The 21,129-nt window shown below is 42.4% G+C and overlaps 2 protein-coding genes across 3 annotated transcripts; both read left to right on the top strand.

The window, feature by feature from the left end:
- Positions 1-788: 788 nt before the first annotated feature.
- Positions 789-5,447, top strand: cstf1 (cleavage stimulation factor, 3' pre-RNA, subunit 1). Its single transcript, XM_029430724.1, has 6 exons — positions 789-897; positions 1,279-1,473; positions 1,558-1,835; positions 1,918-2,115; positions 2,291-2,681; positions 4,792-5,447. The coding sequence occupies exons 2-6, from the start codon at positions 1,305-1,307 to the stop codon at positions 5,049-5,051; spliced, it is 1,296 nt and encodes a 431-aa protein (XP_029286584.1). The 5' UTR covers positions 789-897; positions 1,279-1,304; the 3' UTR covers positions 5,052-5,447.
- A 654-nt stretch (positions 5,448-6,101) lies between these two features.
- On the top strand, positions 6,102-17,378 carry cass4 (Cas scaffold protein family member 4). 2 transcript variants are annotated; one of them, XM_029431883.1, is made up of 7 exons: positions 6,102-6,250; positions 13,247-13,660; positions 14,303-14,386; positions 14,486-14,602; positions 14,728-16,044; positions 16,175-16,252; positions 16,466-17,378. In XM_029431883.1, the coding sequence occupies exons 1-7, from the start codon at positions 6,248-6,250 to the stop codon at positions 16,880-16,882; spliced, it is 2,430 nt and encodes an 809-aa protein (XP_029287743.1). In that variant the 5' UTR covers positions 6,102-6,247; the 3' UTR covers positions 16,883-17,378. The 2 variants fall into 2 exon arrangements, with proteins under 2 accessions (XP_029287743.1, XP_029287744.1); XM_029431884.1 differs by lacking the exons at positions 14,303-14,386; positions 14,486-14,602.
- Positions 17,379-21,129: the final 3,751 nt, after the last annotated feature.

The raw sequence follows: 21,129 nt of genomic DNA, 5'->3' as shown, positions 1-21,129 counted from the left end.
CCTAAATCCACTTACATGTTCACTTACGCCTTTTCAGTGGATAAACAATAGCCGTCTCATGCCCCACTTCTGTCTTCAGCACCACTACCAAGAACACCACTATGTCTACTACAAGCTGCTGAACACGGTGTGTGTACCCATCAGTAATAAACTGTCAACTATAATAGGTGTCTCTGTTTTACTCTATAGCACCGTCTTAGCTGCTGTGTTCTACATGAAGCTCAGCACAAGGCATTTTCAAGCATACAACTGTAAAGCTAAGACTGCAATTATAGCAACAAAGCTGTGCTCAATCCTGGGCAGAAGCTTTTCTTTCACTCTGTCTTTGAGGGGACTACTTGTGCACCCTCTGCTGGGCCATTAGTGTAGAGGGAAATAAAGTCTATTCACCAATACATCTAACAGTTATTTTATATCATTCATTAATCTGTTGTTGTTGTTTTTATTGATAAAAAGAAAAAAAGAGTGTTGAATGTTTGGGCTTTTGTGTGTTTTGGAATTTTTCATTTGCTTTTACTTTGTTTCAGAAAAAGATAGCTACTTTGTGCCAAATGGTAAAACGAAGTGGACAAATCTGATAGAGTAAGGTTTTGGGTTATTTTTCTTCAAATTTAGTCATTGCGCGGCCACCATTTTCTTCACCAAAACGTCTCATTTTATAGCTTAAGCCTTAAGGTGTAACACCACACTACACTACACTACAACTCTCCTTGTCCCATTCAGTATGGCACTAATACATAGACATTTAATTATTAACCATGAACTTTATATTTTCAAATTCAGTTTACCATGAACGCAACATCACTGTACAGTCTTTCAGTGCTGTGACGTAGGACGCTTATACGTACAGCGTAACACACGTTTAGGTCCAGAAGCGCCATTGGAAGTTTGAAGAGGGTTAGATATTTTTATGTTTTAAAATGTAATATTCAACTCACCTCCTTAAACGGCACATAATGCTGTCATTGCACAATACAGACTTCCGGCCAGTTCCGGCTTTAAATCCGCTCGTATACATAGAACGTTACTACTGTTGTTTTGCTCTGTATTCACTGTAGCAACAAAGCTAACGTTGTTAGCAGCACTGCTAAGCACAAGTTCCATTCATTCGTTTAGCTGGCCATAACTTTCTTGTCCCAGCTTGACTATTTTTGTTGTGTGTTGAAATGTATGGCAGATACATGACTGCCTTAGATGTTGTCTTGTGAAACATAGATAATTTAGCAGCGGCTAACGCAGTCACGGGATTAATTGTTGACATTGTGTCTTTTGTTTCAGACCTTTTCTGGTCACAGTGACCCATCATGTTTCGTCCCAAACCGACTCTGAAGGACCGACAGCACCTGTACAAGCTCATCATTAGCCAGCTGCTCTATGACGGATACACCAGCATCGCTAACAGTCTCATCAATGAGGTCAAACCACAGAATGTCGTGTCGCCCTCTGAGCAGCTGATGCAGCTGGCAAAGATAGGTAAGATGGGTTTACTTCATGTCTGAGCTGCGTGATGGTTCAACATCAAAAGCCCCTAATTATTCCATTTCCAACCTTTTTCAGGAATGGAAAATGATGACAGTGCAGTCCAGTATGCTATTGGGCGCTCAGATACAGTGGCGCCTGGTGTGGGGATTGATCTGGAGTTTGATGCTGATGTCCAGACCATGTCTCCAGAGGCATCAGAGTATGAGACCTGCTATGTAACATCCCATAAGGGTCCATGCCGTGTCGCTTCATACAGCCGCGATGGCCAGCTTATTGCCACTGGCTCTGCTGACGCTTCCATCAAGATCCTGGATACTGAACGCATGCTGGCCAAGAGTGCTATGCCTATTGAGGTGAGGCAGATTTGAGATGAGGGTACACTGCACGTTTTTAATCCAGCAGGCTTACTGATTTGTGTGTGTCTTTATGTGTCAGGTGATGATGAATGAGACAGCTCAGCAAAACATGGAGAATCACCCCGTGATTCGGACACTGTATGACCACGTAGACGAAGTCACCTGCCTCGCCTTCCATCCCACTGAACAGATTTTAGCTTCTGGATCAAGAGATTACACCCTCAAACTCTTTGACTACTCCAAGCCCTCTGCAAAAAGAGCATTTAAATACATACAGGTCAGATTTTGTACACAGAATTTCTCTGGTTTTCCCACACATTGTATAATTTGTCTTATGTTTGGGAATTTCCAAAGCTAACGTAAACCATGCTGAGATATTGCAAAATTTCAATTTATGCTGACTACTATAAATCAGTTGTAATTCAATCATCTCTCCGTCTATTTTCCAACAGGAAGCAGAAATGCTGCGTTCAATCTCCTTTCACCCATCAGGTGACTTCCTGCTGGTGGGAACGCAGCACCCCACCCTCCGCCTCTACGACGTCAACACCTTCCAGTGCTTCGTGTCCTGCAACCCGCTGGACCAGCACACAGACACCATCAGCGGCGTTAGCTACAACCCCAGCGCCAACAGCTACGTCAGTTGCAGCAAGGACGGCAGCATCAAGCTGTGGGATGGCGTCTCCAACCGTTGCGTAACCACCTTCGAGAAGGCCCACGACGGAGCCGAGGTTTGCTCCGCCATCTTCTCCAAGAACTCCAAGTACATCATGTCCAGTGGCAAAGACTCTGTGGTCAAACTGTGGGAAATCTCTACAGGCCGGACGCTGGTCAAGTACACAGGTAAAGTCTCGCATATACTCCCAAACACCACGCACGCGTAGTAGTTCTGTTTATGCTGTCTGACAGGAGGACGTGCTCCACACATGCGCAGTAGATTGCTACACTACCACTTGTAGCGCTGTGACTGTGTGGACTGTCTGCAAGTATAACATCAACTTAAGGAGGGTCATGCAGGAAGAAGTGTCATACGTTAGAATGCTTTATATTTAACATGCTAGGGCAATTTGTAGAATCTGACCTCTTGCTTTTTGTGACTTTAAGTGTGTTCTATCCCTTTCATCTGATTCAATAAGTATCTTAGTGCGTGGGTTGTCATCCAAAGCAAAACCAACTGATACATTTTCGCAGCTCTTATACATTCAAAGCTGGTTTGATATGATTCAATTTGTCTTTAGTCAAGTTTCATTCATATCTAATTCCGTTTGCACATCAAAAAAAAAACACTTACACACTTTGATAGTTTGTTTATTGGACTAAATCTAAAGTGGCAGAAACGAGAACACGACCCACATCTTCGTCTCATCTTCCTCGCGGCCAGGAGACCACCGGGCCGGAAGGAGAGCGTTTGGCATTCAGCAACTCCGGAGATGGACCCACACAAACCCCAGTGCCTGGGAGTTACAGCTGGCGGTTGCACTTGGTCTAAGCTGTGTAACGCCAGCAACAGAAAGTTTGCTGATCTACTCTCTCCTCCCGGTGAAGCAGTCTTCCAGCAGCTGGGAGGACAAGGCAAGAGCGCCGGTCTTTTTCTCGTTTCTGCCACTTTGGTTTTAATCCAATAAACAAACTATCAAACCACACACAGACCAGGCCAGTCGGTGCAGCTGTACCTCTTCGTCCTCTCATGTTGGTCTGAGGCAGACTGCAGCTACACTGACTCACTATCACCTCCAGAGGAACAAGTGGTATTACAGGCTGGACGAAGTGCAGCTAGCTGTTAGCATGCTAACGTCAGTAGATATCTCTGCAACACAACACAGAGATGTGTTTGACATAACGTCATCACTGTTACCTCTTCACACTCTGCTGATAATGTTAGTTCATTGTTTTAATGTTGTAAACAAAAATTCTGCCATATCTTACACATTGAACCCGGTAATTATTAAAAATAGATAGGATTTTAAAACCGAATGATGGGCTTCACTTGTGCCTAGATTAATAGGAAAGTTGCAAATTGCTAGCAGATACAGCTGATTTGTTGTGAATATGCAAAGTTTAAACTTAAGACCGTGGCTGTAGCGCCACCATCAGGACTGTCGGCCCACACAGCCAGTTGAGGAAGTTTGGTTCAGGATCTGATCTGATTTGGCCGTGAGGCTGGACTGATCCCATCACAACATGGTCTCCAGTTCTTCTAATAATTGTTGTAGTGAGTAAAGACGTCATCTTCTTGAGAGTGACATTCTTTCCTTCTCTGCGTTAATCAATGTTTTTATTCTTTTGTAAATATTTAAGTAAGAAGACAATGATGTCAGCGTGTATTAAACTCTTAAAGCTTTCTTATAACACGTCACGTAATGGTAATGTTGTCAGAGTGGTGTAACCGCTACCATGCTAATGTATGTAAGATTGATGCAAATTTCGTCAGAACTATTTATGAGCTCCTCACTATGGAAACTGTTTACCTCAGACACTCAGCAGACACTGGGTCTTTCTTGTACTTTTTATATGTCTCATCTTTCAGCAAGTGAAACACAGGATCGCTCGGACAGAGGTCAAGAGAGTGAAGACTTTCCTTAAAAACACTTTAATATAAAAAAATAACGATTCCGCTCATCGTCATGAATGAATAAGAAATAAATCTAATATCTGTATGTAAGCTAAGCAGGCGGACAAGGTTAGGTTAAAATAATCTCACATTATTATACTTATATTTCTACTCAGGCTAACTAGCTCTATACTGCAATACAAGAACAACACTATGCAGTGTCTTTGTTTCCAAGTCTTCTACACGGATCATCCCCCGGTGAGCACGCTACCATGTGTGTAGCCATCAAATGCATATTCTACCCGTCTTTACAGAGTTTTCATTAAAAAATGAGTTGAGTTATAAACAGACCCACTCATCTGATAGAAATAGTGCAGTGACCTGTCCCCCTGTGTGTTGTAGGTGCGGGGTTGAGCGGCCGTCAGATGCATCGTACACAGGGCGTGTTCAACCACACGGAGGACTACGTGCTGCTGCCAGATGAGCGCACCATCAGTCTGTGCTGCTGGGACTCACGCACGGCAGAAAGGAAAAACCTGCTGTCTCTGGGACACAACAACATCGTCCGCTGCATCGTCCACTCGCCCACCAACCCCGGCTTCATGACCTGCAGCGATGACTTCAGGGCCCGCTTCTGGTACCGCCGCACCACCACGGACTGAGACACACCCAGCCTTCACCTTTCTCCCCTCTCCCCTCTCTGAGGAGCACACACTGCTGGCTCCATGACCTCAGTGAACTCCTCACTTTGTCCTCATCGGTTGTATTTCCTGTGAAACTGCGGTGGAACTCGTGGGACAGTACTTAAGAAAAGAAGGAGTTCAGTTGTCATTTCTCTAGATGTGTTTGTCAACAATACACTGAACCTTTTGTCTTTTTTCATTTAAGGTCTGACCTTTAAAATCCTTTCACTGTTTGGAAACTTCAACTCTTCTCACATCAGTGAGTTTTCAGTTGTCAGTCATAACTAACAACTGAGTTATTTGTTGTCTTTTCCACTTTTATATTTTGTATGTCTTTTGTTGTAATTCAGATTTTTATTAAACAATTAAAAGGAACGAGCCTCTTCTGTGAATTTGATGGTGAAAAGTCCCCTTCAGAACTCATAACCACAGCTATGGTAATATCCTGTAGATATTTTAAGACCACAGTTGTTGCTGTATATAGTGAGCAACCTGCAGGGAGTGCAAATGGGCACACACGCGCACACACACACACGGTCGTTGTAGAAAGCAGTCTGAAATTGAAACATTGGTTTAGTTTTCTGTTGACAAAACATTCTAATCTTAAAATACTTGTTTAGTGCCACCCTCAAAATATCAGAAAAAGAAGATTCCCAACCCCCAAGCCTACTCTCCCGGACGCCGCTGTCTGTGTTGTCCAGACAATGAGTAAAGCCGCAAGAATTTCTGGTTCAAACAAACTACCCCCCCCAAACCTGCCACGCATCTGGAGGAATGTGTCAGACTTCTAAGAAAAGAGGAAGCACGATTAAAGAAGATGACAATAATTTCCTCAGTTAGTTGGAAAAGTAAACTAGTAATTTACTTCTGCTTTATCAGAAAGATGGGGGCGGGGGGAGCACAGAGTGACATGAAGCGAGTAAAAAAACCCAGGGGTGGGGCAGCTGCAGAGAAGGGGCTGTCTCTCTGGCCAATGGGGCTGCAGGACAGCAGCTCCGTGTATGAATGACTCCGCCTAGGTTGTACAACAGTGTAGCTCTCAGTGACAGCTCAGACAATATGCCTGTGAGACATTGACGAGGAGTAAAACCTCAAGAGTTTTCACACACACTCATGGGTGAGATGGTTCACTGAAAAAACAGACTTCTTCTGTGTGGACACTGAACACAACAAACATGGTGAGTACTGCAGCTGCCTCTGACAAAGGGACAATTACCTTAGTCAGTCAACGTTTTCAGATTGATACTCTCATACTGTATCTGCTCTGTTGTGTACGAGTGCTCTTCCAAAGGAATGTCCCTGTAGACCACCTGCTTGGATTTCAATTTAACTTGCAGTGTCAGCGGCCGCCTATTTCTACACACAGCTCCACTGCAGTTGTAACCTGAGAGCCTCATTAACACACACTCCTTCATAAATGAGATTATTGCATTTTGCACATATGACTGTGCAGCCGTAATATGTTTGGTTCTTTTTGCAATGATTTATGATTTATGAATTATGAAACACATACATGTGTCATGTTGGTATCTCGTGTGTACTTTTAGTTTGAGGGTTCCAGTTTCATGCCTCTTTAACCTCAGTTGGGCTGTCACTCTGGCCCAGGTGTTTTGATGAAATTAGTGTTGAATTTGAAGTTTTATTACTTATTGTTGGTGAATATGTTTGCAGCTAGACCAAGAAATGACCAATCCATATATTTGCAGCATTTTGTCTCTACACGTCAGTGTTTGTTAAAGGTCCCCGAGCAGATGGAGAAAGGATTACATGTAGTCCCAGAGAACCAGAGTATGTCTGACTCTTCTTCTACAGTTTCTCCACACATATGTTAAGACTAGTTTTGATTGATGGATTGAATTATTTGATGATTAAAAGTACAGAATTACTCTGCACAGCAGTAGTTTCACGGCCCAGTCATCATTTGGTTTGGGGGTATTTGAGTGGAACATGTTTCAAAAGCCTTGACATGATTAATGTAGAAGCAAAGCTCCAGGTCCTGGCTGTAGCTCTCAGTAGAGAGAAAGGATATGCATCATCTTGACATTTTCCCATGCAAAGCAAATATGTAACTGAGCTCATCTTATTCATCGCTTCGTTAAAAAAACAAAACGGTTCATCGATGACTAACTCAGTTTAGGCAATCTCATTTCCGTTCTATGAGGTTATTTCATATGGGAATTTATTTCTTCTTTAGCTCATTGAGAGCTATTTTGGGAGGCCTCGTGTGCTGCCCGTTTCTGTCATCTGAGAGCCGGTCAGTACACAGTCATGAGCTTCACACAGCAGGAAGTTTCATTCTCCATCTGTCCTGTATGTTATTCAGCCATTCAGGATTATATATATATTATATATATATATATATATATATATATATATATATATATATATATATATATATATATATATATATATATATATATATATATATATTATATATATATATATATATATATATATATATATGTATATATATAATATCCCACCTGGGCTTTAGGGTCAATGTTCAATAGAGACCTGGACCAGGCAATTACTAAGGTAATACTACATGGATGAATACATATTACAGTACTGGTTTTCACTGAATGCCTGTTTAAAACAGAAACACGACTCCACATGTCTGCTGGATGTAAATAAGCAACTGTTTGCCAGCATGTTGTTAATATCAGCTTAGTAGGGTGATAATATGTCAGCTTGATGTGCTGCCCACAAGAGGCCAAAATAATGCATGCTACTCACACCACATCCCATAACCCCTGATGCTTTCTGTTACAAAGATAATGAGGCTACTTTAAATGAGAGGATGCTAAAGAGATCCTGATGAGTCTCCTGTGTATCCTTGTGAATCTGTCTTTCCTTCTGAAACCCACATGTTTTACATCTGTGTTGCATAGCTAGGAGGCTGCTTCAGTTTCAGGGGAAAGTTCACTCTTGACATAGGAGGTACTAGTTTGACAAAAAAGAATCCATGCCATCACTTGTTGTCTTCACTTAGCTACCATTTGCCGGGATCTACTTATCAAGACATTGCTCGATAGCACTAATGCTGGCCAAAAAGTCCACAGGGTACCTTTCCCCCTATTTGTTTAACAATGTCCAATAGGTAAAGATAGATTGTGTCTGTGCAGGGAAAAAGAGCCGACCACTGGTAATTTTGACCACAAGTCAAACATCTCCACACGCTCCATTACACTGTAACTGTGACAGAAGTATGCAACCAAGTGAGCACCGAGGCAGAGGATGAGACGGAGGAAGTGTGAGTATAAATAACAGCAGAGTGTAAGCAGTGAGATAAGTTCCTGCCTGCTGTAATCAGCTGTAAGTCTGTTCTCTCTACTGTTTGTTCTTAGATACAGTTTGAACTCAAAGCTGTAGTGTGGCAGCCGTAATCAAACATTGAAACTAGAGTCTTGTGATGGGATGCCTCCAGCTGCGATGCCAAATCAGACAGACAGACATAAATATCAACACCTGGCAAGGTACTCAAACCTCCTCTGTGGTACTTCCTGCTTCAGCAGGTGTCTCCAGGAGCACATTTTGCCATAATGAACTGAAAACAATAACAGCATTGCTGCTTGTAATAAGAGCTGAATCAGCTATTTGTTGGCCATCTTTCAAACTTCTCTAAATATCACAAACCTCACATATCTGCACCAGCACTCTGACCTCCACTGTTTGTAGGAAGTGGTTACATTTCTGTTCTAAATCATACTCATAATGCGTATGTGTGAACCCTGCAGCCCTGCCTGTCATTCAGCATTAAAATACAATGTTTAAATTTGATCATAAAACCATAAAATGTTCATCTCTCTCATGTTAAATATAGTATAGCAATAGCTTTAGTAGCAAAGAGTCCCCTGAGTCTATTGATTTCACGGATTGTTATACCACATTAACATTCCATGAACTGATGAAATAACAACATAGTCTATTGGCGATTACATAAATCCACCCATCTTTAACAGGCTTTTTTTGGATAGTTTGGAATCACATAAAATCTAGTTACTGTTTCGTCAGTCTTATATTGTAATAAAAACATTAGCTGTCTATGTGGAATGTCCTAGGAAGTTTTCCCTGTGTACATTTGTTTAAGAGATTTTGACAAAGTTCTCAGAGTTCCCATACAGGAAATACCAGGGCAGCTGCAGCGAGTCAGTGTCACTGCCACGGAGCCTGCACAGTCTCCTCTTGGACCTGTTTGGGTTGACAAAGGTGATTTTCCATGGAGCACATCTGAGGATCATTTAAGATGATACAATTGATCGATTGGGAGTAAATTCCCAACATGTCAGAAAGTAATTTACAGGGATACCAAATATTTTTTTCTCCTCTGTCTGTCTGTCTGCTTGTCTGCCTGCCTGTCTGCCTGCCTGTCTGTCTGTCTGTATGTCTGCCTGCCTGCCTGCCTGCCTGTCTGTCTGCCTGCCTGTCTGCCTGCCTGCCTGCCTGCCTGTCTGTCTGTCAGTCTGCCTTCCTGTCTGTCTGCCTGCCTGTCTGCCTGCCTGCCTGCCTGCCTGCCTGCCTGTCTGCCTGTCTGTCAGTCTGCCTGCCTGTCTGTCTGCCTGCCTGCCTGTCTGTCTGCCTGCCTGCCTGCCTGTCTGCCTGCCTGCCTGCCTGCCTGCCTGTCTGCCTGTCTGCCTGCCTGCCTGTCTGTCTGCTTGTCTGTCTGTCTGCCTGTCTGTCTGTCTGTCTGCTTGTCTGTCTGCCTGTCTGCCTGTCTGCCTGTCTGCCTGTCTCTCTGTCTGTCTGTCCCAGTTTCTCTGTGGGAACATCTAATATGCCATATTTACAGGCTGACACATTAAGAAAAGAGATTATCTCAGCTATGTGCTCTGCCTCTTCTTGAACACCCTGCTCCTGCCACTGTGTCTGGGAAAATTTATATATTTTCTAAATTTGAGTGAACTTTTAGTCTAGTGTGACAGATTTGTTCACCACCACCACTGTAAGTGTTGTGCTGGGCCTGGCGTGTGTCTGAATGTATAATAAATGAGGTGCTGACCTGAACCCCCCGGGATGCCAGGGGGCAAAAGGTCAGAGTGTGCTTCCCACACTGGTTCCTGCTCTGATTATGTTGACTCGATAGTGTGGCGCTACAGGTGCTCTTTCATTGTGTGGGAAAAAGTTTTCACCCAACAGCATTGCTCATTCAAAATGTGGTTTTCCATTCTTTAATTAGCACAGATACACAATACCTTAATAATGCACCACAGTAGTACCTAGTTAGATTAATTATGGTTTGAATATATATACACTGAGGAAAGATAATCAATCAGTCGCTCAAGTATGAAAGTAGAAATAACACATTTCTTCTTTTACAAAGGAAAAGATGAATTCATAGGCAATAAAACACAACCTCGCTCACTTTAATGCACTCAAGAGTTTTGCTGCTACAGCCTTACCTGGTCTGACCAGGAGCTTATGGAAGCTAATGTTCGCTCTCTTCAGGTAAATACTGTGAATAACAGACATCACTGACTTTATGACTCTCCTCCACTCAACTGTTTCAGTACCATTTAGCATTATCCCATCCTTTTCACGTTCACAGCATCTTCACTCACTCGTCCTGCTTTAAGTCATTTATCAAGCAAACATGTTCTAGCTTCACCTGGTCTGTTTTGTATCATTGTAAATGGAATATTCTTGGGTTTTGGAGTGTTGGTTGTAATTTTAAATGTTACCTTCAAGGTCTTTTTGTTTAGTTTTTTTACACTAAACAATTAACCAAAAATCAGCAGTTGCAGCCCTACTTGAGTGTTTGGTGTAAGGGTAACAGTTTGACATCATATCACGGCCAGTTAAAAATATAATTGTTGACAACAATAATCCACTCCACATCCAGCGTTGAATTGAAGAAGCTTAATTTGGCCCGAGGCGACTTATTGCCTCAACAGAAGCTTTTAAAGCAAGCATTTCTTGTGTTGGGCCAATGTTAATTTGTGAACAGGATGGAGCTGAGGGTCGGGAGAGGCAGAGACAGCTGTGCAGTTAAAGAGCTGAAGACCAGCTGTCAGAAGGCTGATCTGCACAAGCAGGCGTGTGCAGGAATCCAAAAGAGTCACAGCTGAATCTGATTTTGTTACTGTACTCAGTGATCCACACACAGACAGATTATATATCAAGTTTGGACAAAGTGTAACTGAGGCAAAGTGTCACCAATAATCAGGTCACAGGATAGGCTCTGGTTTAAATGGCATTTATGGCCGGCAGCAACTACAGGCAATGAAACTCTGCAGGCTTTTTACACAAACATCTTTTCATGACATGGATGGATTAAATACAGTATGAGTGTAAGACATGCAGAGTTTGTCGTGATGGTCAGTCTGTAATGTTATCTTAGGGTAGAGTACACTGGAGAGAGCACAACAACGTAAATGTCGGTGGGACGGCCGCTGACTGTCATTTGACCCTATGTGTTTCACTTGACCCAGGGGATTAGGCAATGTGTGTGTGTGTATGTGTGTGTGTGTGAGGGGGGGGGGGCCATGGTCTGCTGCGGTCAGTGTGCTCCACAGGCCTACATCCCAACAGGTGCCAAGCGTGTCGGGATCTGATGGTGAATGGGCTCTTTGTTGCAGAGGATTCACCCTTAGAGAGGACAGAGCCAGCAGACACACACACGCACACACACACACACACACACACACACACACACACACACACACACACACACACACACACACATTTATCAGCTGAGGATGTTGTGTTTGTTTTGTCGAGGGTCTGTCTGCACCATTATTCCTATAGTGACCTCTGTTTATACATGTCAGTGGTGGAATGTTACCAAGTACCTTTACTCAGGAACTTAAGTACCATTTTGAGGTACTGGTACTATATTTGAGTATTTCTATTTTATGGTTCTGAATGCTTGTACTTCACTTTGTTTAAGAGGGAATCATCGTAGTTTTTACTGTAGTTATTGTTAGGAGTTACTTTAACTACCACACTGCTTATGAAGTAGTTCATATTAGTTGCACTACATCTACAACTTTAAACATCTGTTTATAATGGTGTGCTTGAGTAATAAACATAATATACTATATAACAAGAGGTCATTGATCAAAATGTCAGAGTGCAGTTCCATTAAGCTTAAGCAGTAACAGAGTTTTTCTTCATTACATTAAATCACGTGAAAATAACAGGAGACAGCTACAGAATAACCACATCCAAACACATCAGATGGATCCGTTAAAAGCAAATGGTATTACATTTTGTGATATATTGTTTCAGGAAGCATGGAGAAGCATCCGTCCATTTGTTGAGCTGTTGCCGTCATGTGCCACTGTGAATGGCTGAGCTGCTTCGGTGCCATGTGACTGGCTGAGAGCATATTTTCATATTTCACCACACCCTCTGATCTATATCCATCTTCTCCCAGCTCTTGTTCGCATTGTGCTTCCTCACATACTTGTTTCCCATAATGGCAGCATGCACAACAAGAGCCACCATCGCAGAGATGTTGACACAAGAATAAAGGAAGCTGTCAGTGCTTGTGGTCATTGCATGTAGACATACAGAAAAGAGCTGGGCAGTTGATGGGCTGCAGGATTAGTGATGGTGAAGAATGCCTCACCAGTGGCAGTGACTTGACAGAAGAACAGGCACAGGCACAGTGATCATTCTTTAATTTGCAGAGTATAAATTAGATTCTAAATATGTAGAGTGGAATGAGTCAAGAGATAGGATGCTTGCAAGCCTGCAAGAGGAAGAAGAAATGTGTTAAACAGTTACCTCAATGCATGAAGCCCTAATAGGAAGTGAAAATACAGAGCAAAGAAAGATGTCACATTCAGAACAGAAATAACTGTACTTAGTTTGCTGTTGCTGTTGTTGTTTCACAATCACGTTAACAATAAGAGAAAGAGTGACTTAGTAATGATGTTACTTATGATTTAGAAAATTACATTGTGCAATCTTTCTTTGTGAATCTGATATTGAGTCAGATGTGCAACTTTAAGCAACATTTTGCAAGAGGAAATGTACAGCAACATTCAGTTGTAAGTAAGAACTTCCATCTAAATGTGGATCTGTACTGTGTACTGTGCAAATTAGAGATGGAGGATGTCTTTGTGTCAAGTATCTTACGTTTTTCATTAAAATGTGCCACGTACTATCCTTCTACAGGTATGTTTTATCTCCTAATATTTATTTTTCATTTCCCCTGTTCTTTATTTTAGAACAAACTTGCGAAGGCTCTGTATGACAACACTGCAGAGTGTGCAGATGAGCTTGCTTTCAGAAAAGGGGACATCGTCATGGTGATGAATCAAAACGTGGCCGGCACCAGCGGATGGTGGATGTGTTCTCTTTATGGACGCCATGGTCTGGCCCCTGCAAATAGACTGCAGCTTTTACCACAAACTGGAACCACTGAGGGCTCATTAAGCCATGATATTGAAAAGAATACATTTACTGATGCTGAAACTGCACAAAATATCTACCAGATCCCGAGTGTACCACGACCGTCCAGCAGCCCAGCTTATGAACGCATGGACATGATCTACAAGGTCCCGTCCAGTCCTTTATCAGCTTCAAAAATTCCAGTCCCGCCAGCACTTAGACACAGCACAGAAGGACATGAGGAAAACAAGGTACATATACGTTTTTCTTTAAGTAGTACAAGCATTAAATTTAAGTAGGAAAGAGCAACATTCTAATTGTAGATGATAGTGTGTATATTTATCTGGGGTCAAAGTTGGAGTTTTTCTTGGGAAATGTTCACCCTCATGATTAGAGCGGTTAGACTGTTGCAGAAATGCAAAGCTGTGAAACCCCTGCTGGTAAAAGAGCTTACAGATGGGGACCAGGGGCCTCTCCATGGGACAGGCATGCAGCACCGGGGTCTTTATGGCCTATAAAAGACCAACAGACACAGACTTCAGACAGTTTTAACTGCAAACAGCAGCTCATGCCGCCAGAGACCCCAGAGAGACAGAAGTGTCTGTACGGCAGAAGGTGGAGAGAAATAAACCCACATGTTATGAATTTCCTCTCCTGCTCCAGGGGAGTCCTGTTCCTTTCTGCAGTAGCCACCTAATATTCAATGAGCAGCATGGTTTCTATTATAAAGCTGCGTTAATTGTGCATGCATAATAGGGTTCTCCGGAACTCACCATGGGCTTCAGAACAAACACTGTCCCCATAAATGTGTTGATGCAGAGGTCAATGAGGTAATGCAGCTTTGATCAAAGCAGTGCAAGTAACAATCAACCCCAATATTGTCTTGTCTGCAGCCTTCATTCTTGAGCATGGTGTCCAGTCCAACAGGGGAGGTTTACGATGTCCCGAGCCAAGCAAGACAATCCTCTCTTCTCACTGTGAGCTTCTGAAAATATACAGAACCAGATGCATCACACACATTGTGACTTTTTGTAGATATTTGCCACTTCACTGTTTTTGTGATGTTCTATTTGCAGGCAGCAACGACTCCAAGAAATATGCCACGAAAACACTCACTGATTCCTATTTCAGAGCTGGAGAAACAATTTGACTCTCCGGAGCATTTAAGGTGTAGCAGTCCAGTAGACTCTTATGTAAGTTTCAGACATTTAGAAGGACTAAAGAAGCAATGAACCTATGACATGCTCACTTTGAAATGCAGTCTAAACACCTTTTCAGTCTGCATAACTAATAATGACAACTTTGTTCTTGTGCACAGGTGTATGCAGTTCCACCACACTTGCCTCAGGATCCAAACTACGACATCCCTGTTCCGTTGACTACAGAAGCCCAGCAGAAAATGATGGGTGGATGCAGCACCCTTCCTAGCCCCCGCAAGCCTGAATGGATTTATGATGTGCCAGTAGGTCCTGAGAAACAAAGTCCACCCCAAGTGTCCTATGATACCATGCGCTCCAAAGCCATTTTCAGGCAACTCTATGACAATCTTCCAGCACATGCTTGGCCCATTCAAAGAGGCAGTCCGTCTCCTTCGCTTTATGATATACCAAAACCCAATTCACTTGACATCCTGAGTCCACCCAAAGTGTTGCCAAGGGTCCCAATTTATGACAAGCCCCCAACTCAGAGGCTTACAGAGGAGTTAGTATACGCAATTCCACCACAGGAGGAACCTTTCTCTCGAGTACTCAGTCAACCCTCTAGTGATCATATACCACTAGAATGCAGGGGCGACTCAAGTAATGCTCATGAACTCACAAGGGTGCGCCTGCAGCGAATGAGGAACTTCCTGGCCTGTACGTCTTACCATGACCTTCCTGGAAGTGGGGAGTCACTGGTTCAGGAGGACGACGAGCGAGGTAGAAACCTACGACTCTCTGCAGCAGACAGTCAAAGAATCAGCACGGCCTCCAGCTCCTCCACCAGCTCTTGTGACTCTCTGGCTTTGAGTTCGTCCTCTCCTGAGCCTCTGCGAGAAGTAACGCTCAGCCAGGATCAGGCCTGTCGCAGACTTATAGACCTGCAAGCGTCCATTTGCAGGGCCGTCCCCTGTCTCATGGAGTTTGTCAGCAGTCACTGGAGGAGCAAAGAACATCTGGAGAAACACTTGAAGGAGATCAAAGAAGCAGCAGAGGGGATTACATTTTCTCTGACATGCTTCCTAAACTTTGCCTTGGACGTTAAGGGCAATGCACGCCGTTTGACTGATGCCAACCTTCAGACGAAGCTCTATAAACAGCTGTCCATCGTGGAAGACTCAGGTGTGATCCTACAACAATCAGTAAGTGCTCTGAACATGGCTGGCTGGCCCCTAAATATACTCTGTCAGGACCTTGGGAAGGTCCAGACACCTGACCAACTGGAGCGTTTCGTAATGGTGGCACGTACTGTTCCAGAGGACATCAAGCGTTTGGTATCCATCATCAATGCCAATGGGAAGCTTCTGTTCAGAGCCCCTCACGAAGCTCCAGAGCCTCTCAGCAACATAGTTCAAATAGAGACAAAGAAAAGTCCCGATGAAAGTGAACAAGGAAGGGACTTAGTGGAGGATGACAACGACTACGTAGAGCTACAGGTGAGTTAAAAGTGCATGATTAAATTACCATGGTAACTGAATCATGCACTTTTAACTAAAGAAAACCCAAATCATATTTAATAAGGTAACTTGATTCATGATAATTAATTTGATTTGGACTTTTTCTCAGACTAAGAATGACTTTGAACAGCAGCAGAAGGAACCAAAAGAAAACATCACATCAGACATAGTCTCTAACAATATACAGGTGAGTATCAGCTATTAAGACAAGGGGTTTGCACCTATTTAATGAGCATAACCAAATCGAAAAACACCTTTGTTTCTTAGAAAATTAGATTTTTATATAACCATCTACATACTGTATGTTGCCATTCAGGATTCAAAAACTTTCCTTGTAGTCAGAAAAAGACATAATGTGTGACCATCTTCACCTTCTTTGTTCAATTTCTCTACTGCTTAGGCTCATAACAAGCATCACTCTTCTGAGTCCGGCAGAGGCACAGAAGAACTTCGACCACCCTCTGTGTCAGAGCACTGCCGGCTTTATTTTGGCGCCCTCCAGAAGGCCATCGGGGGATTTGTTGGCAGCCTTCGGGATGGCCAACCACCAGAGAAATTCATCTTGCAAAGTAAGCTGGTGATCATGGTGGGCCAGAGACTGGTGGACACCCTGTGCAGAGAGGCCCAACGGGGAGGGTCCACTCAGACCCTCCTGTGTAAGAGCAACCACCTGTGTGCTCTCCTAAAGCAGCTGGCTGTGGCCACCAAGAAAGCGGCGCTGCACTTCCCAGATAAGCAAGCTCTAGATGAGGCTCAAGAGTTTGCAAAGGAACTTGCCCAAAGAGCACAGCATTTTCGGATATCACTTGACCTCTGAGCACACATACTGTATTTAGCATGTGGATTTGTTTGTACAGTAAAATACATTTATTCATCATCGATTTAATGTCATAATGCTCATGCTTCACTGGCCAAAAAGGTCATCACTTCAGCTGAATGTTGTTATCATAATGAATGCAGGTACTGACACAAGCAGAAATATGGAATTGTATTTGTACCAAAATAAAAGACTTTACCACTCTGGAGTTCCAAAATAAAATGCACATTTAGAATTTGTCCTCAAGCCAGTTTTAAAATGCAAATAAAATATAAAATAATTTGTTTTATATAATTATAAATTTTGAATATTATACACTTTCATACTCTCTGAATATTGTTATGTGGATGTTTTATGTATTTTATTACTTTATTGTGTAAAAAGTATACTCTCCAGGGTAGTAGTTTGATAAAGTCTTACTTTTTATGAATATCTATGTAAATACGTGTTTTACACATTTTGGATTTTTATTGATAATAAAATGAAAACTTCTTTATGTCATTTTGTTATTTTCTATCTGAACCATACATCAATGAACCATAGGGACCTCTGTAGAAGGCATATAAAAGGATATTTTACACAGAGAGTACTATTTAGTTTATGTCATCACAGTTATCTCATCTTGAAATTTATAATAAAAGCAAAGTTTGCATTACAAACTCGGGGTGTGGAGCTGGAAAGACATGGGTGTTTACCAGGCAGCGAGGGTTTAGCAAAGCTGCTGTTGGTTGCATTCTGGGAAATGTAGGATCCAGTGTCTTTGGAGCTTAACCTGTACTCGGGACCAAAGGGGTCAGGGCAGGGAACTAAGTGGGTAGCTGGACGGGGAGGCCGGGCAGGAGGCCAGCGAAGCGGCTCTGGAGGCGGGGCAGGAGGCGGGGCAGGAGGCCAGCGAAGCGGCTCTGGAGGCGGGGCTGTGTTGTTCATGAAAACGTATATTCATTTCTTACTGTCTGCTTGAATATAGCTGTATTCACCCTCTGACTGAGAGTTCTGTTTTAGCGCCCAGTCTTCTTTGATTGGTCAATCGATCGACAGCTTCACAGCTTCACAGCACCACTGCGGCCGGAATGAATCTCTGCCTACTGCATGGCATTCGGCACTTCTACCATGAATATTAACCAAAGTAAAAGTCTATAAACCAAAAACTTCACACTGCACATGTTCCAGCAGATCTGATCGGAAAAATCAGGCAGCTTTGCCTTTTTTTGCTTTACGTATAGTTTTTCTAACCTTTGCTTGTTCTTGCTTATATTTAATTGCATTCTGAAAATGATGAGTTCTTTTTAAAATCCTGAAACTTTATTCTTTTCTTTCACTGCTGTAGCACACTCCTCTGTCCACCAGGGAACAGCCTTTCTCTTCATTCTTCCCTTACTTTACAGCTTCTAGCAATGGTGTTTTAAACTCGTTAATATCTTCATTTAAGTCTAATTGATCCATTCTTATTTCACATATATAGTTAAATAATTCCCATTTTGCACTACTAAATAACCATTTCTCTGATATTTCCACCTGCTTCTTTTTACTTTGTAGTAATAGTTTACATAACACTGGAAAATGATCACTACCTACTGATGTTTCTTCTGATCCCTGTGTGTACATGTAATCTAGCCATGCCCTTTTCTTCTAGCACTTCTTCCACCTCACCAGTTGCATCTGTTCTTACTCCCCATAACGTGCTATGTGCATTAAACACCCTATTACCATCCAGCCCTTCAATGTGTGTTAAACTGATCACATCTAGTTTCCTGCAGGGATTGTAGTAGTTAATTATAACAATTCTCCCTCACTTGTTCATATCTGTACTGTTTCTTGTTCATTTCCTATACTCATTTCTCTACATGAAATATCTTTACAGCCTCCTTCTACTCCGTCCCTCCTATCACACTCACAGAAGCATATGCAAATATTTTAAAATCCAAATTTGGTCTCAGCGATGTTTCGTGTAAACACATCACATCTGGTTAAATTCCTGTCCATTGGTAGAAGGAGCGTTTATTTACTGCTATCCAACCTCTGGTTGTTCCCTGCTCGCTTGAATACTGAGATCATTTCTCACGTCCTCCCATGTCAGCCCACTGATATCTAGATGATGACCTGCTGTCTTAACTATTATTTGTATTCTCTCTGTTTTGGTTTTAACCTCCATTGTAGCATTTACTACCCCTGCTATGAAAGTGCCTGGCTTCTTTAAACCGACCATTATTTTCCCTTTATTTGCCTCGCCTGATTCTTCTGTGGTTTGTTTTCCTACTCTGTTTTTTTCATTAATTCCGTGACAGCCTGTGCATATTTGATCTTACTCTGAACTTTTACCTGCTGTTTTTCCATTTCCATTTTCGTCACCTCACATCCCCCACAGGTCACACTGTGACTGCCGCCACAGTTACAACATGTTGGTGGATCCTTTGCCAGGGAATAAAACCTTTCCTCCGGGCCAGAAGTGAAGTCTGGACCTCCTCCTCCAACACTTTAAATCTAATAAACTATCGAAGTTCTGCTCGAGTTCTAGTCTTAAAGTTACAACAGATTCAAAAGAAGTTCACTGGAGAAGAACAAAGTCAGATACTAGAGTTTATTCTTGCATGAAAATAACTCACCCGAGGTTACAGCCGGCTGTAAACACTAAATTCTAACGTTCTGTGCTCTTCTTTTATACACATTTGCCCACACCTGACGATACTGAGGCTAGAAGGTCACTCATTTCCCATCGTCTTAGTCTCCTGACAGTAAATCAAGGGACTGTGTTTTTCCCATTCTCTTTTGATCTAACACCTGAATCCATAACATTTCCATTCATAAGGCTTATCTACCCTGTGTGGGATGTCGTAGTGTTATCAAGCATAGTCTAGATTGGTCATATGCCCTGTCTACAAGCGCATATCACCCCCTTCTCTCCTTCGCGATATGCTAAGGGTCTCATAAAACTGTCCTTTATAGGTTAACTTGGGGGCCTACGTTTTCCCTCTAAAAATGACCTGCTCATTCAGCAGCTTGACTGTACACTGTTCTGTGTCAACACAAGACAGATTGAGTATATTAGATATCACACATTATTGACTGCTACATGTTATTATCATACATGTTAGATACAAAGTACTTGCTGGATGAATACTTACTACAATAGCTGATTAAATTGCCTGTACTCATGGTCTTCTCCACATCTGGCACATCTTCTGTCTTTACATGTCTTGGCTATAAGACCAAACCTTTGGCAATTGTAACACCTCATTGGCTTTGGGATTTACTCTCTTACGCTTTAGCTCAAGAAGCCTAAAGTTACTTTCTTTGGTAGTACTTCATACTCAAATCACATTATACTCAGTGTCTTTCCTCACTCCCTTTCGAGTTATCTGCATCTCCCGAACACCTTTCAGAATTCCTCCTTTGAGGTTTGATTTAATTTCTTCTATTGTGACTCCGACTGGAACCAAATCACTCCGTTACTCCACTTACTTCCTCCTTCAATACGGCTTGCACTTATCACTTTCAACCGCTCTAATTCTTTCAATCTGCTAGTCCGTTCTCTGTTTTTCTTTATCGCCATTGTCCATTTCACCCAACTCATTGAAGAAATTCCCTTCTCCTCATCAAATCTCAATATGATCCTAAACTCTGCCTCTTCTTGAGTTCTCTCCTCTAGTCCTCCGTCATAACCTCCATCTTTCCTGCTTTTCTTTGCGCTGATCTCGGCAAAATTACCTTCTCTTATCTTCTCCCTTCTTCTCTCTCTATCTTGGTTTATCTCCATACTATCATCACTATCAACTATATCAGTATCTCCCCACTCTGGCCCATTCACAACACGGTTGTGCCGACCAGCCGTCATAGCTTCAGCTCATTGGGTCTCCCCATTTTTTTCAGTTTTCCTCGTATCCGACTTCCAACTGCCAAACATGCCTTCCTCCCAGATTGCTTTGTTATAAAGTTTAAACCATGAAATTCCGCCTCAGCAGGAAAGTCTCGGCTGACACGGAGCTAACAGCAATTCCACAGGTAATTTGTATAAACTGAGTTAAATCATCATGTGTCCAGTGCGAGGGAGAAAGTTATTAGAGTTTTTGTTGTTTGACAGTCTTCCGATATGAGTATTGATTTCAATTAGTAATTTGTAAATAGACTCCACTCGTACGAGGCTTCTCTTTGTGAGATAGTTGGTGCATTTATTCACAGTTTCTTTTTTCTTGGTTTTGCAAATCCACGTGCTCTTAAACTCTACACTCAAACTTTTCATACAGTATTTC

Source organism: Cottoperca gobio, chromosome 5 (genome assembly GCF_900634415.1).
Source record: "Cottoperca gobio chromosome 5, fCotGob3.1, whole genome shotgun sequence".
NCBI classification, from domain to species: domain Eukaryota; kingdom Metazoa; phylum Chordata; class Actinopteri; order Perciformes; family Bovichtidae; genus Cottoperca; species Cottoperca gobio.
Note: the sequence above shows the minus strand (reverse complement) of the source record. Positions and strands in the feature narration are given on the sequence as shown.

What these genes read in the sequence shown, in the direction of transcription:
- cass4 (XM_029431883.1), top strand. An exon ending in GCAGTCCAGTAGACTCTTAT is followed by an intron (nt 14,603 to 14,727) that starts GTAAGTTTCAGA and finishes TCTTGTGCACAG; the next exon opens with GTGTATGCAGTTCCACCACA. An exon ending in ACGACTACGTAGAGCTACAG is followed by an intron (nt 16,045 to 16,174) that starts GTGAGTTAAAAG and finishes ACTTTTTCTCAG; the next exon opens with ACTAAGAATGACTTTGAACA.
- cstf1 (XM_029430724.1), top strand. Translation starts at nt 1,305, where the DNA reads ATGTTTCGTCCCAAACCGACTCTGAAGGACCGACAGCACCTGTACAAG. An exon ending in AGAGTGCTATGCCTATTGAG is followed by an intron (nt 1,836 to 1,917) that starts GTGAGGCAGATT and finishes TTTATGTGTCAG; the next exon opens with GTGATGATGAATGAGACAGC. An exon ending in GACGCTGGTCAAGTACACAG is followed by an intron (nt 2,682 to 4,791) that starts GTAAAGTCTCGC and finishes TGTGTGTTGTAG; the next exon opens with GTGCGGGGTTGAGCGGCCGT.